The following is a 20,035-nucleotide window of genomic DNA, read 5'->3' as shown; positions in this document are numbered from 1 at the left end:
AGCCTCGAACCCCTGATCACTTGTCAGCGCTGGACCAGTAGTTCAGAGCTTAACCGATTTCGCCACGGCGTCTGAAATGTATAATAATAATAATGGATACTTATATAGCACACTATCCAGAAATCTGCTCTAGGTGCTTTACAAAAACGCTTTTTTTAACATAATACATCATATCTATGTTACATACACACACCAAAATGTGACTACACACACACACACACACACACACACACACACACACACACACACACACACACACACACACCACACGCTGCATACATACATTTTAACATACATGTGTATCTAACAGCTACCCTAACACATACGCACACATAGGCAGGCACAAACTTACATAAACACACGCACACGCACACACAATACACATTCATATACATGCATGTAGTTATGTACACATACATATGTATACACACATAGTCAAGCACAGCTAACGCAAAAGAAGTGGACCTGCCAAAATTGAACTTATTGCTGAGGGAAAAGGTGAGTTTTGAGACGAGATTTAAAAGATGCGAGGGAATCAGAATGACGGAGGTTATCAGGGAGCTTGTTCCACGTCTTTGGCTATTGAAAAGAAAACGATCTGTGTCCATAGGTCTTATGTATGACGTGAGTCATTGTCGTCACCCCCGATGACCGCGATGAGACTATGATGGAGACGATAACAATGGTTATTGATTATTAACGATTGTGGTGGGGTGGTTATAATGATAATAATGATGCATTGTGGTGGTGGTGATGGAGGTTATGGTGAACGATGATGAACGATGAAATGTGTGTGTGTGTGTGTGTGTGTGTGTGTGTGTGTGTGTGTGTGTGTGTGTGTGTGTGTGTTTGAACGAGTTTAACAGGCTATTTCCCACACACCTTGCGTCCAGAACGACTGGATTCTGTGGACATGGTGCTGCCAAAAGAGTTACTTCCCTTGCGCGGGTTCGTGGGGTCCGTGACGACGCCGGAATCTGCCGAACAGATGGACCCTGACGCGAACGGCTTGTCGGCATTCAACGAGCTGGTGCGCCTGCGTAAGAGGACTGGAAAAACATAAACGGACCAAGATGAAATAAAAAAGAATCTGAAACAAAAATGAAATGAAACGAAGTGAAATGAAATGAAAACGAAAATGAAACAAAAGCAAAGCAAAGTAAAATAGCAACGAAACAATTTAGATACGATGAAATAGTAAAAGCTTCATCATCATGGTATGGCTCAGTGGAAGATTTAGGAAAGGGGTTCTCCACATCTGCTGAATGTCGCTGATGGCTGACGAGGCCATTTCGGGACAGCAGGTGTGTCCGCAGCAGCAGCTGCAAGGGAAACCCTGTCCTGGGTCAGTTGTTGTGATGTCATGTGTTTTCATCCCTTTCCCTTTTCCCTCCAGTCAGGATCTGCGTGTGTCATCGTAAGACGTGACAGCTTTGTGGGGATGGTGTGCCGCCAGGTCGCACAATGTACGGATAGAGTGGACCGCTGTCGATGGTCAATGTGACAGACTCCAAGGGATTTCTTTAAAGAGTCCTGGTACCTCTTTTGGGGGGAGCGTCCCTCTGTCATGGTGGCCAGTGGAAAGTTCCCCGTGCAGCACAATCTTGGGCAGGCGGTGGTCCTCCGGCCTGATGATATGCTCAGTCCCAACACAGTTATATCTTCAAAAGCATGGCCTCGATGTTGGTGATCCCCGCTTCGGCTCGAGGACTTCGGGTTTGGTGACAAAGTCGCTCCAGCTGATGTTGAGGATGCTGCGGAGGCAGCGTTGGTGGAAACGTTCAGGATGTCTCAGGTGATGACCACACGTGATCCATGACTCGGAGCCCCAGAGAAGGTGGTCAGAATAACGGCTCTGTGCACACTGATGGATTCGTGTTTCCACAGTCCAACGAATGCTGACCTGAACAACGGGATATTTGACATGCGTATTTGTCAATTTTGTCTTCTCCGTGTGCACATACACGATGGAGAAGAAAACCTAACCTCTGGTTTTGTGAAGTGGCTTTATAACTGGACGAAATACTATATCCCCTAATCATCTGCTTCGTAACGAAATGAAATTATATCGTCTGTTACCGTCTGCATTGAAAACACAACTTGTTTGATAACTGTAAAATGAAGTGAAACGATCTCTTACCGTCGCTATCGATCTTGTCGAAGTCTCCAATTTCCGTGGGAAAGCTCAGGGTGTCGGGGACGGACGAATTTCTCCTTATCCGCAGTCTGCATGGGGGCGGAGTCCCGGGCGAAGCGAGCTGGTTCCCTTGCTGCTGCTGCTGCTGCTGGATCCATAGCTGCAGCTGCTGCTGCTGGGGGTTCTCCAGCTGGAAAGGCTGACGATGGTTCCTCTGGACAGGCGATGGTGGCACAGGGGAGGAGAGGGGAGCGGGAAAGAAGGGAGAGTTGACCTGTTGTGGTGGCCATGCTGACACCTGCTGCATGGGCCACGCTTGATCAGGCTGCTGCTGCTGGAGCACCATCTGCTGCTGCATGAAGCTGCCCAAGTGGTCCTGTCCTCGGGGTGAACTGCTCGGGAAGGCGGGCAGCTGGTAACTGCCAAAGGTGTCGGAAGTCCTCGGGGAGCTGCTGAGGAAGCCTGACGGCATGCTGACCACGGAGATGCGTTGTCTGGGAGACCGCACTGCCACGCTCTTCTCCCTGGACTCGCCCTTCACGCTGTCCTCCGACATTAGGAACTCTCCGGCGGAGGACGTGGGAGATACGGGGGTAGTGCTGGAGCTGGAGCTCATGGACATTGACCGGTTGATGAGCAAGCCGTGCTCCGAAGCTTCGAACTCGGCCTCTGAAGTCCTCTGCACACGTTGGCCATTGGCCGAGCGGGCCAGGAGGGCCTGGTAGCCCGTGACGGTGGAGATGGTTCGGTTCCTGGGTGGCCGGAGGTCAGGGGTCGAGGCGTAGCGATCCAGGTGTTTGCGTTTCTCCATGACAATCTTGATGCATTTCCGAAAGGACTCCAGGATCCGGTGAGCTTCATCCGTGATGAACTGAAAGGTGGCCTCGCCTGTGGGAGAGTGCCTGCCCATGAAACAGGTCATCAATGCAGCACATTCAGGACTGCAGTCTGGGAACAACTTACTTACCCTATCGTCTTTGTGCCATGAATAAGGTGGCTGAATACTTAAGACGCTTATCGACCAATACAGAGTCCGTGAGGGTCTGAGTTCCATTCCTGCTCTTGCCCTTTCTACCAAGTTGGACTGGAAGAATCAAACTGAACGTCTAGTCATTAGAACGAGACGATAAACATAGATCCTGTGTGAAACTCGCACATAGCGCACTGAATAAGAACCCATGGTAACAAAAGTGTTGTCAACTGGCAAAACTATGTTGGAGAAATCCACTCCGGTTGGTACACAATGCCTAGCAGATGTGGTGTAGCGTGTATGAATTTGTCCGGACGCAGTAACGCCTCCTTGAGAAACTGAAACTGTGCCCTGAGGCACACAAGGCCGCAACCACATACATCCACTGATGCCTGTCTTGTGTTTCTTTACTTGTTTCCCCCAGCCGTTCTCCTTTAGTTCTTTTCAACTGTCGTAATAATGACAATGATGTTGATACTTATATAGCACCTGTCCTCGGTCGGAGACAAAGCTCTTAGTGATTTACAAACACGGGGTCATTTACACAACAGGCTGCCTACCTGGACAGAGCCGACGGACAGCTGTCATTGGGCGCTCATCATTCGTTTCCTGTGTTGTTCAATCAGGTTTCAGTCACGTACACATATACAGACATTTTTTCGTGCATGACCATTTTGTTTATTTACCCCCACCATGTAGGCAGCCATACTGTGTGGAGTGATGGCCTAGAGGTAACGCGTCCGCCTAGAAAGCGAGAGAATCTGAGCGCGCTGGTTCGAATCACGGCTCAGCCGCCGATAATTTCTCCTCCTCCACTAGACCTTGAGTGGTGGTCTGGACGCTAGTCATTCGGATGAGACGATAAACCGAGGTCCCGTGTGCAACATGCACTTAGCGCACGTAAAAGAACACACGGCAACAAAAGGGTTGTTCCTGGCAAAATTCTGTAGAAAAATCCACTTCGATAGGAAAAACAAATAAAACTGCACGCAGGAAAAAATACCCAAAAAATGGGTGGCGCTGTAGTGTAGCGACGCGCTCTCCCTGGGGAGAGCAGCCCGAATTTCACACAGAGAAATCTGTTGTGATAAAAAGAAATACAAATACAAATACTCTGTTTTCGGGGGGGTGCATGCTGGGTATGTTCTTGTTTCCATAACCCACCGAACGCTGACATGGATTACAGGATCTTTAATGTGCGTATTTGGTGTTCTGCGTGCGCATACACACGAAGGGGGTTCAGGCACTAGCAGGTCTGCAAATATGTTGACCTGGGAGATGGGAAAAATCTCCACCCTTTACCCACCAGGCGCCGTCACCGAGATTCTAACCTGGGACCGTCAGATTGAAAGTCCAACGCTTTGACTACTCGGCTATTGCGTCCGAACAATGGGATCAAGTTTTGGTGCTGATGGCGCCAGTCTTACGGGCGTTCTTGAGTGACACAAACACGTGTGTGGCCTTGGAGATTCTTGTCTTCACTTCCGCTGCTGCGTCACCAGTCCATGTCAGTTCTGAGCAGAGGTAAATACATTCTTGGCTCTGTGTGCTCTGTTTATTCTGCCTGTTGTATTTTGACCTGCTAATTAGTGTTTCGGTGTTGTTGTTGTTGTTGTTTTATCTGAATAGAGTTTACTTATGCTTGTATTATAGCGCTATATAAAAATAAAATATTATGATTATTACATATATACAAAGAACTGTAGACATGCAACGTGGCATCTGAACAGAAAACAAAAATACTGAAGAAAGATAAAAAGGAATAGTCTCAAACACTCGAAGACACAGAGACAGCATCAAATAAAATAAAAGAGCAGTCAGATCAGGAAATGTGTGTGTGTGTGTGTGTGTGTGTGTGTGTGTGTGTGTGTGTGTGTGTGAATTTTAACATTTACACACATACGCACGCACAATCGCACAAACGGACACACGCACACGCACATGCACACACACGACACACACACACACACACACACACACACACACACACATGCACACACCATCAAAGGTCAATCCACTCACGGGCCACAGTCGAAGAGGAAGAGTAACGGCTGCCCTGGCTTGTCCTCCACGTCGAACCTCTTCAGCATGGACAGTCTCCAGGACAGCACCACCCCCTCCTCCTCCTCCTCCTCTTCCCCCTCCTCCTCCTCCTCCTCTCTGCCTTTCCTTGTGGACTCTGCATGCAGGCCCCCGTTCTGGCTGTCTGCTCGCTTGTCGCAGTCGTAGGAGCTGCTGCGTTTGTGGGCTTTGCTGTCGTAGCAAGGGTTCTCCATGGTGAGGAACTTCTTGGCCAGCTCGCGCTGCGTGGAGGCACGTGCCTTGAGGGACACCCCTTCAGGGGAGATGCACAGAGTGTACAGGCCGCTCAGCTCAAAACGTCTTGAGTCGTTGTTCGGCTGTATGGTCACTGTGTACGAGGCTAGAAAACGCGCGCGCGCGCGCGCACACACACACACACACACACACACACACACACACACACACACACACACACACACACACACACACACACGTGTGAGTATTTAATGTATCATAATTCAAGCAATTGTTTTTGTCCATTCTGATAAGAATTCACGTATTTTGCACACTTATACTGAGAGGTGAAAAAAGTCTAAAAGGAAATGGTATTTTCACTTAAGTTTCAGCGGTGACTCCCTGGTTTCAAGACATCCAACACACACACACACACACACACACACACACACACACACACACACACACACAGACGAAAACAGCGTCACACGATGTAGGACCGGTTGATTTGCAACTAAACTGAGAAAAACTGGTTGATTCACAACTGGGATGACCGGTTAACTGAAACGAAAGAAAACCAGTTAAATCATAACTGAAACAAAGAAGACCGGTTAACTGAAACGAAAGAAAACCAATTAAATCACAACTGAAACAAAGGAAGACCAATTAAAAATGTCTGAAACCAAGGAAGACCGGTTAATTCCTGACTGAAATCAGGGAAGACTGGTTAACTCAAACCATATAAAACCGGTTAATCACAACTGAAATCAAGGAAGACAAACTGAATCCTTACTGAAACCAGGGAAGATCGGTTTCTTCACGGCTGATGGAAGGACGGCCGGTTTTAATCAAGTAATCCGCGTGTGTGGGGTGGGTGGGGGTGGGGGTGGGGGTGCGGGTGTGTGCTGATTATCTGGTTGCGGTTTTCCGCAATTTATCTTTATTCTTATCTTATCTGTCTATTATAATCAATGTGCAGTATAGTAGGCTATGTTTATAATTATATTCAAATAATGTTTCTTAATTCTTTCTGTTTTTACATTAAGAATACTAGTTATTACCTGCAGTGTGTGGATGTATGTATGAAACGGTGTATGTGATATTTTTTACATTTGTATCTTCGTAATATTCGTAAAAGCTGTTGTTGACTTTTACAGTTATGGTCCCCATGTTGTTTACTTGTCTATGTTGTGATAATGCACCTGACCAAATTTCTCCAGTTGGAGATAATAAAGTTATTCTTATCTTATCTTATCTTATCTTAGATAACAAGTAGACGGCGTGACAGACGACTGGTCACAACACTGGATTTTCAATCTGAAGGTCCTGAGTTCAAGCCTGGCAACATGTTGCACACTAAGGGTGAGACTTTTTTCCAATCTTTACATATCCTGTTATTCATGTCAGAATTCGGTGGGCTTTCGAAACAGGCTACAGTCCGATAACAGGACGTGTCAACAGTCCTAACCAGACTGCACCAACCACAAGAGTGATCAGCACGTTAATGCCGATCGATCAATAGAACAAAGATCTTCAGCATTTTTTTTCTGCCTTCCTGTTTGCTCGTCTGTCATTCCGTCTGTCTGCCTGCCAACTTTTCTGTCTGGTTGGCAGTTTGCATGTCTGTCTTTCTGCCCACCTGCATGCATATCCGTGTGATCTGCTTATCTGTTATCTGCCTGCCTGTTTAATTTGTCTGCAGTCTGTCTGTTTGTCTATCTGTCTATCTGTCTGTCAGTATGTCTGTTTGTCTGTTTGTCTGTCTGTCTGTCTGTCTGTCTGTCTGCCTATTTCTTTAGCTGTCTGTGCGAACGATGCCTGCATAAGAATGATTTTAAAAGCACATTGTTTTGTGTTTGTGTGTGTTTTGCTGTTGTTGTTTGCGTTGAAAAAAAATTTTTCTCGCAAGTAGGTGGAGAGACGACATTCTAAACATCACACTTTTTTGGAGGGGTATGTGGATTGGGGAATGGGAGTTGCTAAGCTTAAATTCAACATTGACGATAAATCAGATCGCTGACAGTTCAAGTACTCGGGGGGGGGGGGGGGGGGGGGTTAAAGATACTTACTTATACAGCTTCTGTCTTAGCTCTGAGATCAAACCCAAAGCGCTTCGCAAACGCGGAGTCATTCGCGGAAACAAGCTGCCTACCTGGGTAAAGCCAACAGCTGCCTTTAGGCGCTCAACCATCCGATTCCTGTGTGGTTCAGTCAGGCTTTGGTCACACTCAGTGACATCGCGCGGACACGGCACACAAGAATCAAGAATATCTATCCGTTCATCCCTTTTGGGGCATGGAGGATATTATATAACAGCAATAGTATTTTACACCAAAATTAAACATAAACAATTAGAATAACATAACTATCAGAAACAGAATACAAACTATATGAAACACAACAGAAATGTTGATGGTATTTTTTCTGGTATTAAACCTCGGGATAGATCAGACTACGTTGCTCATCTTTGCAACATTACTTAAGTTTAACCAAACTGTCCTGGCTGCATGAAATAAATTACACAGAAAGCCTCTTCCAACAAGAAAAATTGTTGGCCTTTTTTTTCGCTGACGTTGTATTGCAACGATCTCTTCCGAATCTTTCTTCAGCAGAATAAGTTTTTTTTTATTGTCACACACACACACACACACACACACACACACACACACACACACGAACACACACACACACACACACACACACACACACACACACACACACACACACACACACACACACATGTATGTCACTCACCCATAAACCTGGCGCTGACGTCGCCCGCGAAGAACATGTGGCTGAGCGCCGTGACCCAGTCACGTGACTCCTCGCGGCACGTGCCGGACAGCACCAGCACGGGCTCCACCTCCAGCAGCTCGAAGGCGAAGGGGTGGGTCCTGGAGTTGGCCTCCCGCACCTCGCTCAGCGGGTCCAGCACAAAGGTCACGCGCTCCGCCTGACCTTGACCCTGACCTTGACCTTGGCGCGAGGCGGGGTCGCAGGGGTGGAGGTCGACGCGGGCCGACAGGGTGCCGGCAGCCAGGTCCGTCATCTTCCTCACCACCACCCACCGCCGGCGCCACGTCTGCGGCACAGTTTCACTTTCACTTTCATTTTCACTTTCGCTTTCACTTTCACTGCGTTCGGGCAAATCCATATACGCTACACCGCATCTGCTTAGCAGATAACTGACAGCAACACTGCCTAACGCGCTTGTCAATCCTTGAGTGCATTCTTATGTATTTGTGTACCTATCAGAGTGGTTTTGTATTTACTTAATTTTGCCAGAGGACAACACTTTTGTTGCCATGGGTTCTTTTTCAGTGCACCAAGTGCGTGCTGCACACGGGGCCTCGGTTTATAGTCTCATCCGAATGACTAGACGCGCAGTTTGATTTTCCAGTCAAAAACAGATGGGGATGTCTATGGCGTAGGACTCGTGTCAAAAGGTGGATATTATCATCTTACGGCGTATAATTCGAGTCAAAAGGTCGATATTGTCATCTTCTTGGTATCTGAGAGCGATTTTTTTTTTATTCAAACGGTCAACATGTTAATGTTCGTGGTGTCCATGGAGACTTATTAGGGTCAAAAGGTCAATGTCAACCTCGTCGTGTTTGTTAAGCGATCACTTGATTTTAAGGGTCAAAATGTTAATGGTGGTATCCGAGGAGAATTATTTGGGTTGAAAGGTCAAAACTATGATATTGTGTGTGAAAGCAGCGATTTCCTTCATGTAAAGAGTTTTTATTCGTCTGATTACGAACTATGAATCACACCAGAGTGAAGTGTAATTTTCACGCTCAAATATATAAAATATTTGCTACTTTTGACACGACCGTCTTCGGAGTGAGTGCATCAAAAGAAACAGTGATCGTTGTCATTTTCCAGACTATCGCCTGTCTTATTGCTGTATTCACACTGAGAGAGAGACAGAGACAGAGACAGATGATATCAGTAATCTAGCAATAAAGACCAAATCTCTTTCGTAATAACTATTATGGTAACTGTTGTTAACAAAGCGCCTAGCATTCGGTTCTGGGCGCATAGAAACGCATTCAAACCATATACATTCGTCCAATATAACATGACTTTACAAAGGTATTGTACAAAAAAAGGCGTTAAATAAAAGTACTGATAATAGGTATACTACATCTGTGCAATCTCTGCATGCCTCCACACATTCTTACACACACATGCACGCACTTCTATATACATACATAAGTTTGAATATATTACATGTACAATGCAATTCCCAATAAAATAATATTAATGAAATACAATTGTCCAACAGGATTTATGATGAATTGGCTGTTAACCGACACATCATCAAAACAAAATTTCAAACAAAATTACATACTGATGACAACAGAAACAAAGTTGGTATGTATAATAAATAGACACAGCAAAGATACATTAGTTCCTGCTAAACTCAAATGGTGTATAATCAGACTATTTCATGTTATAAGATTAGATTTCATTTTGCAGTTCAGTGGAATTCAATGTACGCAATATACACTATGAATCCACATACACATGGTAACTTGGCAATGGTAAATGGGAGATAATGAAGACAGTTCAAGGGCAAATAATTGCAATAAGTTCAGCAGCAAGAACTGGCATAAAATACTATGATTTTTCCTTTCAACTTCCGTTGGACACTGAGAATTGGTCTTTCTGTATGTATCATCAGTGATAAGGGTGAGTACTTTGAATCTGTGATCTAACAAAACTGACTGTGATATGTGTGTGTGTGTGTGTGTGTGTGTGTGTGTGTGTGTGTGTGTGTGTGTGTGTGTGTCTGTGTGTGTGAGGAGGAGGAGAAGAAGGAGGAGAAGAAGAAGAACAAGAAGAAGAAGAAGAAGAGAGAGAGAGGGTACGCATGAAAATGTGTGTGTGTGTGTGCGTGTGTATGTGTATGAGTGTGTGAGTGCGCGCGCGCGCGTGCTTGTGTCTGTCTGTCCCTCTGTCTGTATCTGTCTATGTGAGTGAATGTGTGCCTGTGTGTGTTTGTGCATGTGTATGTATGTGTGTGCGTGTGTGTATGTGTGCGTACGTGTTTGTATGTGTGTATGTGTCTGTGTGTCTGTGCGGGCGGACACGCGTGCGTATGTATGTGTGTATGCATCTCTGTATCTGTGACTGTAAAACAGACCGACAACAGCAAGTAAATAAAACAAAAACAATGACAACAACAACAATACTACAACTAGTGGTTGTTGCAACAACAACAATGATAATAACAAATAATTGGAATGAATAAGGGAGAGAGAGAAGAAAAAAGAAAGAAAAGAACATTTGAATTGTCCTACATCTGCTCTTTTTCTCTTTCTTTTTTTTCTTTCTTTTTCAGTCTGTTTCACTCTACATTCTGCCAACAGAATCCAGGAGATGAGGATGGTTGCTGTGAAGTGTGACTCTGACAAGAGGGCATTCAGGGTCCATCAGATTCCAGGCAGTATGCCTTGGCGTTATGGTTGTCACTGATTATCAATACAAATCGCCTGCCTGCTCCAAGTCACCTTGTTGTGCCCCAGTCACGGTTCGTCCTCGGGAATAGTGTGTGTGTGTGTGTGTGTGTGTGTGTGTGTGTGTGTGTGTGTGTGTGTGTGTGCGTGCGTGCGTGTGTGTGTGTGTGTGTGTGTGCGTGTGTGTGTGTGTGTGTGTGTGTGCGTGTGTGTGTGTGTGTGTGTGTGTGTGTGTGCGTGCGTGCGTGTGTGTGTGTGTGTGTGTGCGTTCGTGCGTGTGTGTGTGTGTGTGTGTGTGTGCGTGTGTGTGTGTGCATGTGTGTGTGTCTGTGCGTGCACGCGCGCGCGCATATGCGAGCCTGTGTTTGTGTGTGTGTGTGTGTGTGTGTGTGTGTGTGTGTGTGTGCGTGCGTGCACGCGCGCGCGCGTTTGTGTGTGTGTATTGAGGGAGATAGAGAGACAGAGGCAGAGAGAGAGAGAGAGAGAACAAATGTATTATTGAGGGTAAACTGGATGAGCTGAAAGCTTCTTTACACCATGTCCTCACACACACACACACAAGAAGAAAAAGAAAGAAAAAATCGGTACGGCCACTGTAGACAGTAACAACAACAACAACAAAAGTTAAACACAAAACATTAAAAATAACATGCAAACACAGAGAGAGAGAGAGAGAGAGAGAGAGGGAGAGAGAGAGAAACGTGTGTGGTGCCGTCATTCTCGAACTGCTGTTAATTTAACTTGCAGGCAGAAATGATAACGAATCCCTGCTCAATCTTCAGCCGAGTGACGTAAAGTACCGATGCAACAGTCATTGTCGTCAGCACTCGTTCTAAAACATTTAATTTCACGGAGAGACAGTTCAGATTGTCGTTCTTTTCTGAATGACGAGATCTATTCAAGAGAAGATCAGTGTAAAGTAAATTTTGGCGTTATGCAGGAAAGTTCTGATCAGTGCAGGCCCTTGAAGGAAAATACAATAAGATAAAATGAAGTAAAATAAGATACATAAATACATGAATAATAGATAATCGAAACAATCAACTCATTATTTAATGGATTAAAACGAAAAATAGAAACAGAAATACATATAAAAAAATAGACAGACAAATAAAATAAAATAAAATAAAATAAATAGAAGAAAAAAAAGTATTTAATGAATGATAATTCTTTTTCCAGGCCCCCTCTTTCCCTCCGCAGTTCGGATTCTCTGTCATCCTTCAAATCTTCTCTTAAAACCACTCTTTTCACATCCTGATTGGCATCTCTATTTCATTCCTCTCCAGTTTGTGTGTCCCTTCTTCGTGTACATCTGTTGTATGCGTGATAAGAGAATGGCAAAATCGTGGTGGAAGTAGTGACTGTCCCTTGATGCCTGTGCTGTTTCGTCCCAGTATACTTGTCCTATATGTATTATTGTTTTTGGAAGCGCTTAGAGCTTTGGTAAGATTAAGCGCCATAAATGCCCATTATTATCATTATTAATATCAATAGCGCACGCGCGCGTCTGTGTGTGTGTGTGTGATGTCCTTGTGTGCATTGATACCAGAAGAGAATGGTGTCCTTTGATACTGTTTGGTCTCTGCATCCCTTCTTCTCATCGTTTCTTTATCTGTCCTTGTCTTTTCTCTTTCCCTTTTGTACCCTTTTTTGTGGAGTGATGGCCTAGAGGTAACGTGTCCGCCTAGGAAACTAGAGAATCGGAGCGCGCTGGTTCGCATCACGGCTCAGCCGCCGATATTTTCTCTCCCTCCACTAGACCATGAGTGGTGGTCTGGACGCTAGTCATTCGGATGAGACGATAAACCGAGGTCCCGTGTGCAGCATGCACTTAACGCACGTAAAAGAACCCACGGCAACAAAAGGATTGTTCCTGGCAAAATTCTGTAGAAAAATCCACTTCGATAGGAAAAGCAAATAAAACCGCACGCAGGAAAAAAAAAAAATTAAAAAAAAAAAAATGGGTGGCGCTGTAGTGTAGCGACATGCTCTCCCTGGGGAGAGCAGCCCGAATTTCACACAGAGAAATCTGTCGTGATAAAAAGAAATACAAATACAAATACCCCCCTCTCTTTCTTTCTTTCTCTCTGTACACATTCCTTTTCTCTTCCTTCCTTCCTTCCTTCCCTCTTCTCTCTCTGTGTCTTTGTCTCTTTCTGCCCCCACCCCTACCACCCCTCTCTCTTTTTTTTTATTCTTTTTTTTTACTTAACCTGTTTTTGTTGTTGTTGCTGTTCCGTTTTGTTTGTTGTTGTTTTAAATCATTTATATTTATAGTACATGGACTTACTCAGCTAAACTTGTACAATAAAAATAAATTGATTTTCGTATCGTTGACGCCCCCCCGCCCCTCTCCCCTCCCTCCCCCTTCTCTCTGTCTCTCTCTCTCTCTCTCTCTCTCTACACACACACACACACACCGACATATATATATATATATATATATATATAATGGCCCGTGGCATGTTTCTCTCTCTCTCTCTCTCTCTCTCTCTCTCTCTCTGTGTATGTCTCTGTCTCTCTTTCTAGCTTGTTCGCTTGTTTTTACCAGGGCAAACTTCATCAGCCGTTCATAATGTGTGTGGATGATACAGCGTGACTACGAGGACAACCTTGGACCAGATGTGTTCAGTGTTGTCAGTACAACATAGCCAGCTTTTCGGCTGGACAACTTTATAGCGTAGACTGTCTGGTTGTTGTTTCTTTTTACTTTGGCTTTAAAAAATTTAAAATAAAATAAAATAAATAAATAAAGAATAATAGATAAATAAATAAAGATAACAACAACAATAATAATAATTATTATTATTATGGTATTTATAAGGCGCAAAATCTTGACGAAATCAACTCTAAGCGCACAAAAAAAAAAAAAATAATTTAATAAATTAATAAATAAAATCAATAAATAAATGAATAATAATAATAATAATAATAATAATAATAAAATAAAATTTTAATAGATAAATAAATAAAATCAATAAATGAATAAATAATAATAAAAATAATAAAATAAATAAATGAATAAAATGCATTAATGTGACTGGGGAAGAAGCGGAGAGAGGGAGAGAAGGGGGTGAGGGGGGTGAGGGGGGGGGGCTGAAGAGAGTTTTGTTTACCGTTCATAAAAGGATTGTGTTCAATATCAGAAGAAATTAGAGATAAAAAAATATTTTTCTGAAAATGAGTATTAAAAAAAATAATAAAAAATAAAAATAAAAAAAACATGCGTGAAGCAAATGCGTTTCGATCTTCTTCCAAGAAGAAGAAGAAGATAATCATCATCATCATCATCATCATCATTATCATAAAATCGCAGTGTTCCAAGCGTTGACATTTAAGAAGATAATAATGATAATGATGATGACAATAATAATAATAATAATAATAATAATAATATCAAGAAGAAGAACAACAACAATACTACTACTACTCCTTCTAATAATGATAATGATAATAATAATAATAATATCATTACTATTATTAACCATCACCACCACCACCATCATCATCATCATCATAAACAACGAAGAAACAAAACTGGGTGAATAGATGAACAGCGAAACATACATGGGCTGTGTTCATTTTGCTGGACATTGAAATCAGGGAAACTCCGGCTGACGATGGGTCAACCAGTTCATGCTATGTCACTCGTTTTCCTGCCAGGCCGTTTACCGAAGTGTGATAGAGACTGTGCCATGTCATGTCAGTACATCGGTCAGTGACTGGCGCAGTGTCATGTCAGTACATCGGTCAGTGACTGGTGCAGTGTCATGTCAGTACATCGGTCAGTGTCATCCATTAGTGACTGGTGCAGTGTCGTATCAGTACATCGGTCAGTGACTGGTGCAGTGTCATGTCAGTATATCGATCAGTGACTGGTGCAGTGTCACGTCAGTACATCGATCAGTAACCGTGCAGTGTCATGTCAGTGCATCGATCAGTGACTGGTGCAGTGTCATGTCAGTACATCGATCAGTGACTGGTGCAGTGTCATGTCAGTACATCGATCAGTGACTGGTGCAGTGTCATATCAGTATATCGATCAGTGACGGGTGCAGTGTCATGTCAGTACATCGACCAGTGACTCCCAACCAGAAAGCTTGTGTACTCGTATTCGTGACTGCGTGGGGTCAGGGCTGTCAGCTATCATCAGCAAAGATAGCGGGCCAGCTGAACTCATCTCATGTCCTGGTGATGATGATAACAAACACAGACAGGCTTCCTCAGTTCAACAGACTGGTTTGCAGCTGTGTTGACTGGACCATCGCAATGAAGGCAATGGCCAAAGGAAAGTCACAGCTGGTTCACAGAATCCGATGTCTTCGTCCGTGATTGAGAATCGGAAAAGTTTTAGTGAAGATGATCATGGTGATGATACTGAGATGACGGGCTTATTCGGATTCATAATGTTGATAACCGAAATATTGATCACGATGATGATGATGATGATAATTAAAGAAAATTATGATGATGATGGTGATGGTGATGATGGTGATGGTGATGATAAAAATGATGACTAAAGACAATGTAGGGTGATGGTGATGGGCTAACATGATTCTAGTTTTAGCCGTTCATAAACGAAGAACAATGTTGATGATGATGATGATGATGATGGTGGGTGAAATGGGTTATTCCATTATTCATTCTGATCACCACTGAGCTTCTATTTTAGTTTTTCGAGAGGGAAGCTGGTTTGTATATGTGTGAGTATTGTTGTTCTCTGTGTGTGTGTGTGTGTGGCTGAACGTCTTGTCACTGTAGTGCTTCCAAACGTCAATGGGGTTTCACTGAGGGTATGAGTTTCATGCTAATCGCCATTTCTAACAAGGGTTAAAGGACAATAAATCACACGGCTATGTGCCAGCTGGTACGAAAAATGCCAGATGAGAATGTCCGAACTCACAAAAGACGCGACCCAGATACCTCCAACCAGGATCATATCCAATTTACGTCACAATGACGTCACCGACGCTCTGTGTCTGTAAACACGAATACAATGGAACAGGACAAGGCACAGAATTGATTCAGTATCGAGAGTCGTGCCCACCAATTAATCAATGATCCGGTTGAGATAAATGAGATAACAGGCCATTGTCAGGCTCAAGAAACATTCTCAAACACGTCTCCTCGAAAGCATACTCCAGTGTAAGGTTTTCAATTTATGGAAAAACTGCAGACGCAAAAATGCAGCTAGTTTTTTGTTTTTTGTTTGTTTGTTGTTGTTTCTCAGTTAACACCAAAGTTCGCTGTGTAGGTATAATCGCTTGTGGTTATGTTCGTCCGTCTGTCTGTGTGCCGGGAAATGAGGGTAATCCTAATTAAGGGAGGCAGGGGTGATGATGACAGACTGAAATAAATTGAAATAGGCGTATATGTTTTCATAATCACAAAATCCAGAGAAAACTGAAGAAATTTAGTCCTTTTTTTTCCACAAATGACAGGACAGGCTGCGTGACTGGACCGCTCTCTGTCTCCCACCACACCTCTTTTCTGTTCATCTACATAATTTGTGTGTGTGTGTGTGTGTGTGTGTGTGTGTGTGTGTGTGTGCGCGCGCGCGCGCGCGCGTTATCACTTTCTCATCCGTTTCTTTATTTCTTTTCTTTCATTTCCCTCTTAATCATTTTTTTTTTAATCTTTTTATTATTTTCTCATATTTCTAATTCGTTTTCTTTTCTGTTTATTAATTCATTGATCCAATCATCGTATCTTATTCTATCTCCCGTCCTTTCACTATCTGTACTAGGGAAAGGTTTACATAACAAAGCAAGTTGAAGAGACGAGTGAGGAATTAGGAACATAGATAAATATGATAAACAAATAAATGAACGTACAGATGAACAGACATAAAGGTAGGTGGACACACACACACACACACACACACACACACACACACACACACACACACACAGAGAGAGAGAGAGAGAGAGAGAGAGAGAGAGAGAGAGAGATGGATAGGTAGATAGAGAGATATGACTGTAATAGGCTTGAGATCTGAGTTTGTATCTATGATAGGTTCATATAAACTTCGAAAGATGCTCAGGGAAGAACTAAAGCCGTCCAGAAACAACTAAACAATATTGCTCAATGGTGCAAAGACACAGGATCTTCCATCAATCCAGCGAAAGCCCAAACATTGCTGTGCACCCTCAACAACAGAACCGCGAGCAAATCATCACCTTCTGTGTCATTCGACGGGATTCAGATCGAGAAAACTGAATGCCTACGCTACCTAGGAATACAGTTCGACAGGATGCTGACCTTCAGAAAACATACGGAAAATACTGTTCTCAAATGCAAAAAGGGCCTTTCAGTCTTAAAAGCAATGGCAACCAAAGGTATTGAACAACGCCATCTCTTCCTGCTATACCAATCACTCGTCCTCAGTGTGATCGACTACGGACTTGGGCTAACAACACCATCTCAAAGCAACCTCCTAAAATTAGAAAGAGTTCAAAATGAAGCTATGAGGCTGATCCTTGGAACAACAAAAGACACGCCCACGGAAACCATGCGATACCTGCTTGACCTTCCTTCAATGCAGGCCAGAAACAAGTTAGAACAGGTTAAGACCTACTTCAAAGCATTAGAAAACCCTCAAAACCCACTGCATGACGCAGTCAAAGAACCAAACGGCAGCCGTTTAGGATGAGGAAGATCATGGATGGGGCAAGCAGAAGACACAATCCAGCTAGTATGCCGACTACAAGACCTGAAAGAAACAAAAGAATGGGAGAAAACCCCCGAAAACCTCAACCATCTATTCAACACAGCCATTTCACCCACTCTAGGAAGACATTGTCGGGAATGGCCAGATGGCAAAACTGATGCGGAAGCGAAGCTACTCATGGAAGAAAACAGTAAAGAAGAGGACATCATCATATACACAGATGGCTCAGTCACCAAAGACCAGTCCGGTTGGGGATTCACTGCGAAACAAAATGGAAAAACAGTTAGGGAAGAGAATGCTGCCTACAAAGTCACAACCTCCAGCCTAACGATGGAAGTTGAAGCTGTGACACATGCCCTCCAGTGGCTATCGTCTATCCATATGCCGGGAAACCAACATGCCATGATTCTAACCGACTCAATGAACCTCATGCAGAAAATTGAAAATGAAATGGGAAGCCCAGAGTGGCATAAGGCAATGCGCAACTTTTAGATTAAAAAACTTACATGGTCATACTGCCCGGGACATGCAGGTGTTAAGGGAAATGAGCGAGCTGACAGACTTGCTGGTAACGCAACAACAACGAGCGACCTACATCTAGGAAAGGATGAGGTATGTGTGTGTATGCATGCCTACACTGTGGGAGCAACGGAAAATTGGAACGTGCGGGTGTGCATAGATATATATATATCTTTGTATATATGTGTGTGGGGTTGGGGGTGGGGCATATGGGCGTATGTGTGTGTGCTTGTACAAGTAAGTGTGCATCTGTGTGTGTGTGTGTGTGTGTGTGTGTGTGTGTGTGTGTGTGCCGTGGAAGCTGCGATACGTAGCCTAGAAATGAGTGTGTGGAGGAGGGGGGGGGGGGGTAGAGGGGCTGCAGGGTAATGTGTGTGTGTGTGTGTGTGTGTGTGTTGGGGCTCATGTACGTTTATGTGTATTTGACTGTGCTTTCATATCTGTGAAGCTGCATGTTTGGTGCATATCTGTTATGCATATGTGTGTGTGTGTGTGAATGTGTGTCTGCATTTTTTACATTTATTTGCTTATTTGTCATCATTGTTGTATTTTCTATTTATTTATTTTATTTATTTATTTATTTTTATTACTTTTTTTTGTACGCTGATAGTTGACTTCATCAAGTTTTTGCGCCTTATACATATTATTATTAGTAGTAGTAGTTCTTTTTTATGTATTTATCTGTTATTTATTTCCTTTTTTTCCTTTTTTTTCCTTTTTTTCTCAAGGCCTGACTAAGCGCGTTGGGTTACGCTGCTGGTCAGGCATCTGCTTGGCAAATGTGGTGTAGCGTATATGGATTTGTCCGAACGCAGTGACGCCTCCTTGAGCTACTAAAACTGAAACTAAACTCATATAAACAAATGTCTCCTGACTGTATGCTGGGGTAGAGGTGTATATATATATATATATGTGTGTGTGTGTGTGTGTGTGTGTGTGTGTGTGTGTGTGTGTGTGTGTACGGGGAGGTGGTTGGATGCATGTGTATGCGCACGCACGCACGCACTAACATACATGCATGCATACATACATATATATATACGTAATCACATTGTTACATAATTATATACATGCCTACGTACATGTACATGCATTCCTTTTATACACACTTGCACAATGTACATACTTGTACATTCAATGTACATACTTGTACATTCAAATACCTTGCGTCTCTCTGTCAATCTTATCTGTCGATCCATACACTATTTCGTCTGTGCATCTATTCATCTGGCTACATATCTGCTTATATGTCCATGTCTTCTATATCTATTTGTGTGTATACAATCGCGCGCGAGCCCGCGCGCACGCGCGCGCACACACACACACACACACACACACACACACACACACACACACACACTGTCTAAAGAAAGAGGGGAAGAAAGAAACACGTTACCTTTAGCTTCCTCCCTTTCACCTTGGAGGACTGTTTGACATCCAGATATCCACTTTTCGTTGTTTCGCTCTTCTCTGCCATGCTGGGACAATTACACAGAAAGACTCACTTCTCTCTTCTTTGATGTGAGAGAATTATTCCTTCAAGGTACGTTTCATAAGACGAAGAAATCAACTGTCCAAACGGTCCCACACAGGGTCCAGATTCCTCAAACCGTTTGATGACGATGTCACCGTTGGTCTGCAGACTGTGGCTACGTGCGTGAGACAGGCCTGTCAACTTGCTGTGCTGTTGTCACTGTCGGTGCAGAATCGTTCGTCGAAACTGAAACATGTTGTGTTTTTTTTGTTTGCAGCATTTCGACAGAGGTAGCCAGTTGCGCTATGATTGTGCGCTTTCACTTCTTCTGGGTGGACGGCATTCACTTCAGTATCATTAGAATCTTTCTCTCAATCTTTGTGGTCTGGCTACATAAAAAACAAAGAGAGAAAAACAAAACAAAAAACAAAAAAAAAACAACGTTATCAGAGACTCTCTCGCTCTTTCAACTCTCAACTGTAACAAGTCTCGAGTTATGAGTTACGGCTTGCTCTTGTCAGTCTTACTGTGTGCGTTGCCTGTG

General features: G+C 43.6%; 1 protein-coding gene across 1 annotated transcript in view; it reads right to left on the bottom strand.

Annotated features, from left to right (window-relative positions):
* The window catches only part of LOC143300628 (uncharacterized), a 28,070-nt gene extending 8,035 nt beyond the window's left edge, over positions 1 to 20,035 (bottom strand). Inside the window, exons 1-5 of the mRNA XM_076614428.1 lie at positions 19,414 to 20,035; positions 8,118 to 8,445; positions 5,130 to 5,529; positions 2,141 to 3,039; positions 883 to 1,049 (exon numbers count right to left, since the gene is read on the bottom strand). Coding sequence (XP_076470543.1) covers positions 883 to 1,049; positions 2,141 to 3,039; positions 5,130 to 5,529; positions 8,118 to 8,445; positions 19,414 to 19,494 — 1,875 coding nt within the window. The 5' untranslated portion in view covers positions 19,495 to 20,035. The remainder of the gene's footprint in view (positions 1 to 882; positions 1,050 to 2,140; positions 3,040 to 5,129; positions 5,530 to 8,117; positions 8,446 to 19,413) is intronic.

This window comes from Babylonia areolata, chromosome 26 (genome assembly GCF_041734735.1).
Source record: "Babylonia areolata isolate BAREFJ2019XMU chromosome 26, ASM4173473v1, whole genome shotgun sequence".
In the NCBI taxonomy this organism is placed as follows: Eukaryota; Metazoa; Mollusca; class Gastropoda; order Neogastropoda; family Buccinidae; genus Babylonia; species Babylonia areolata.
Note: the sequence above shows the minus strand (reverse complement) of the source record. Positions and strands in the feature narration are given on the sequence as shown.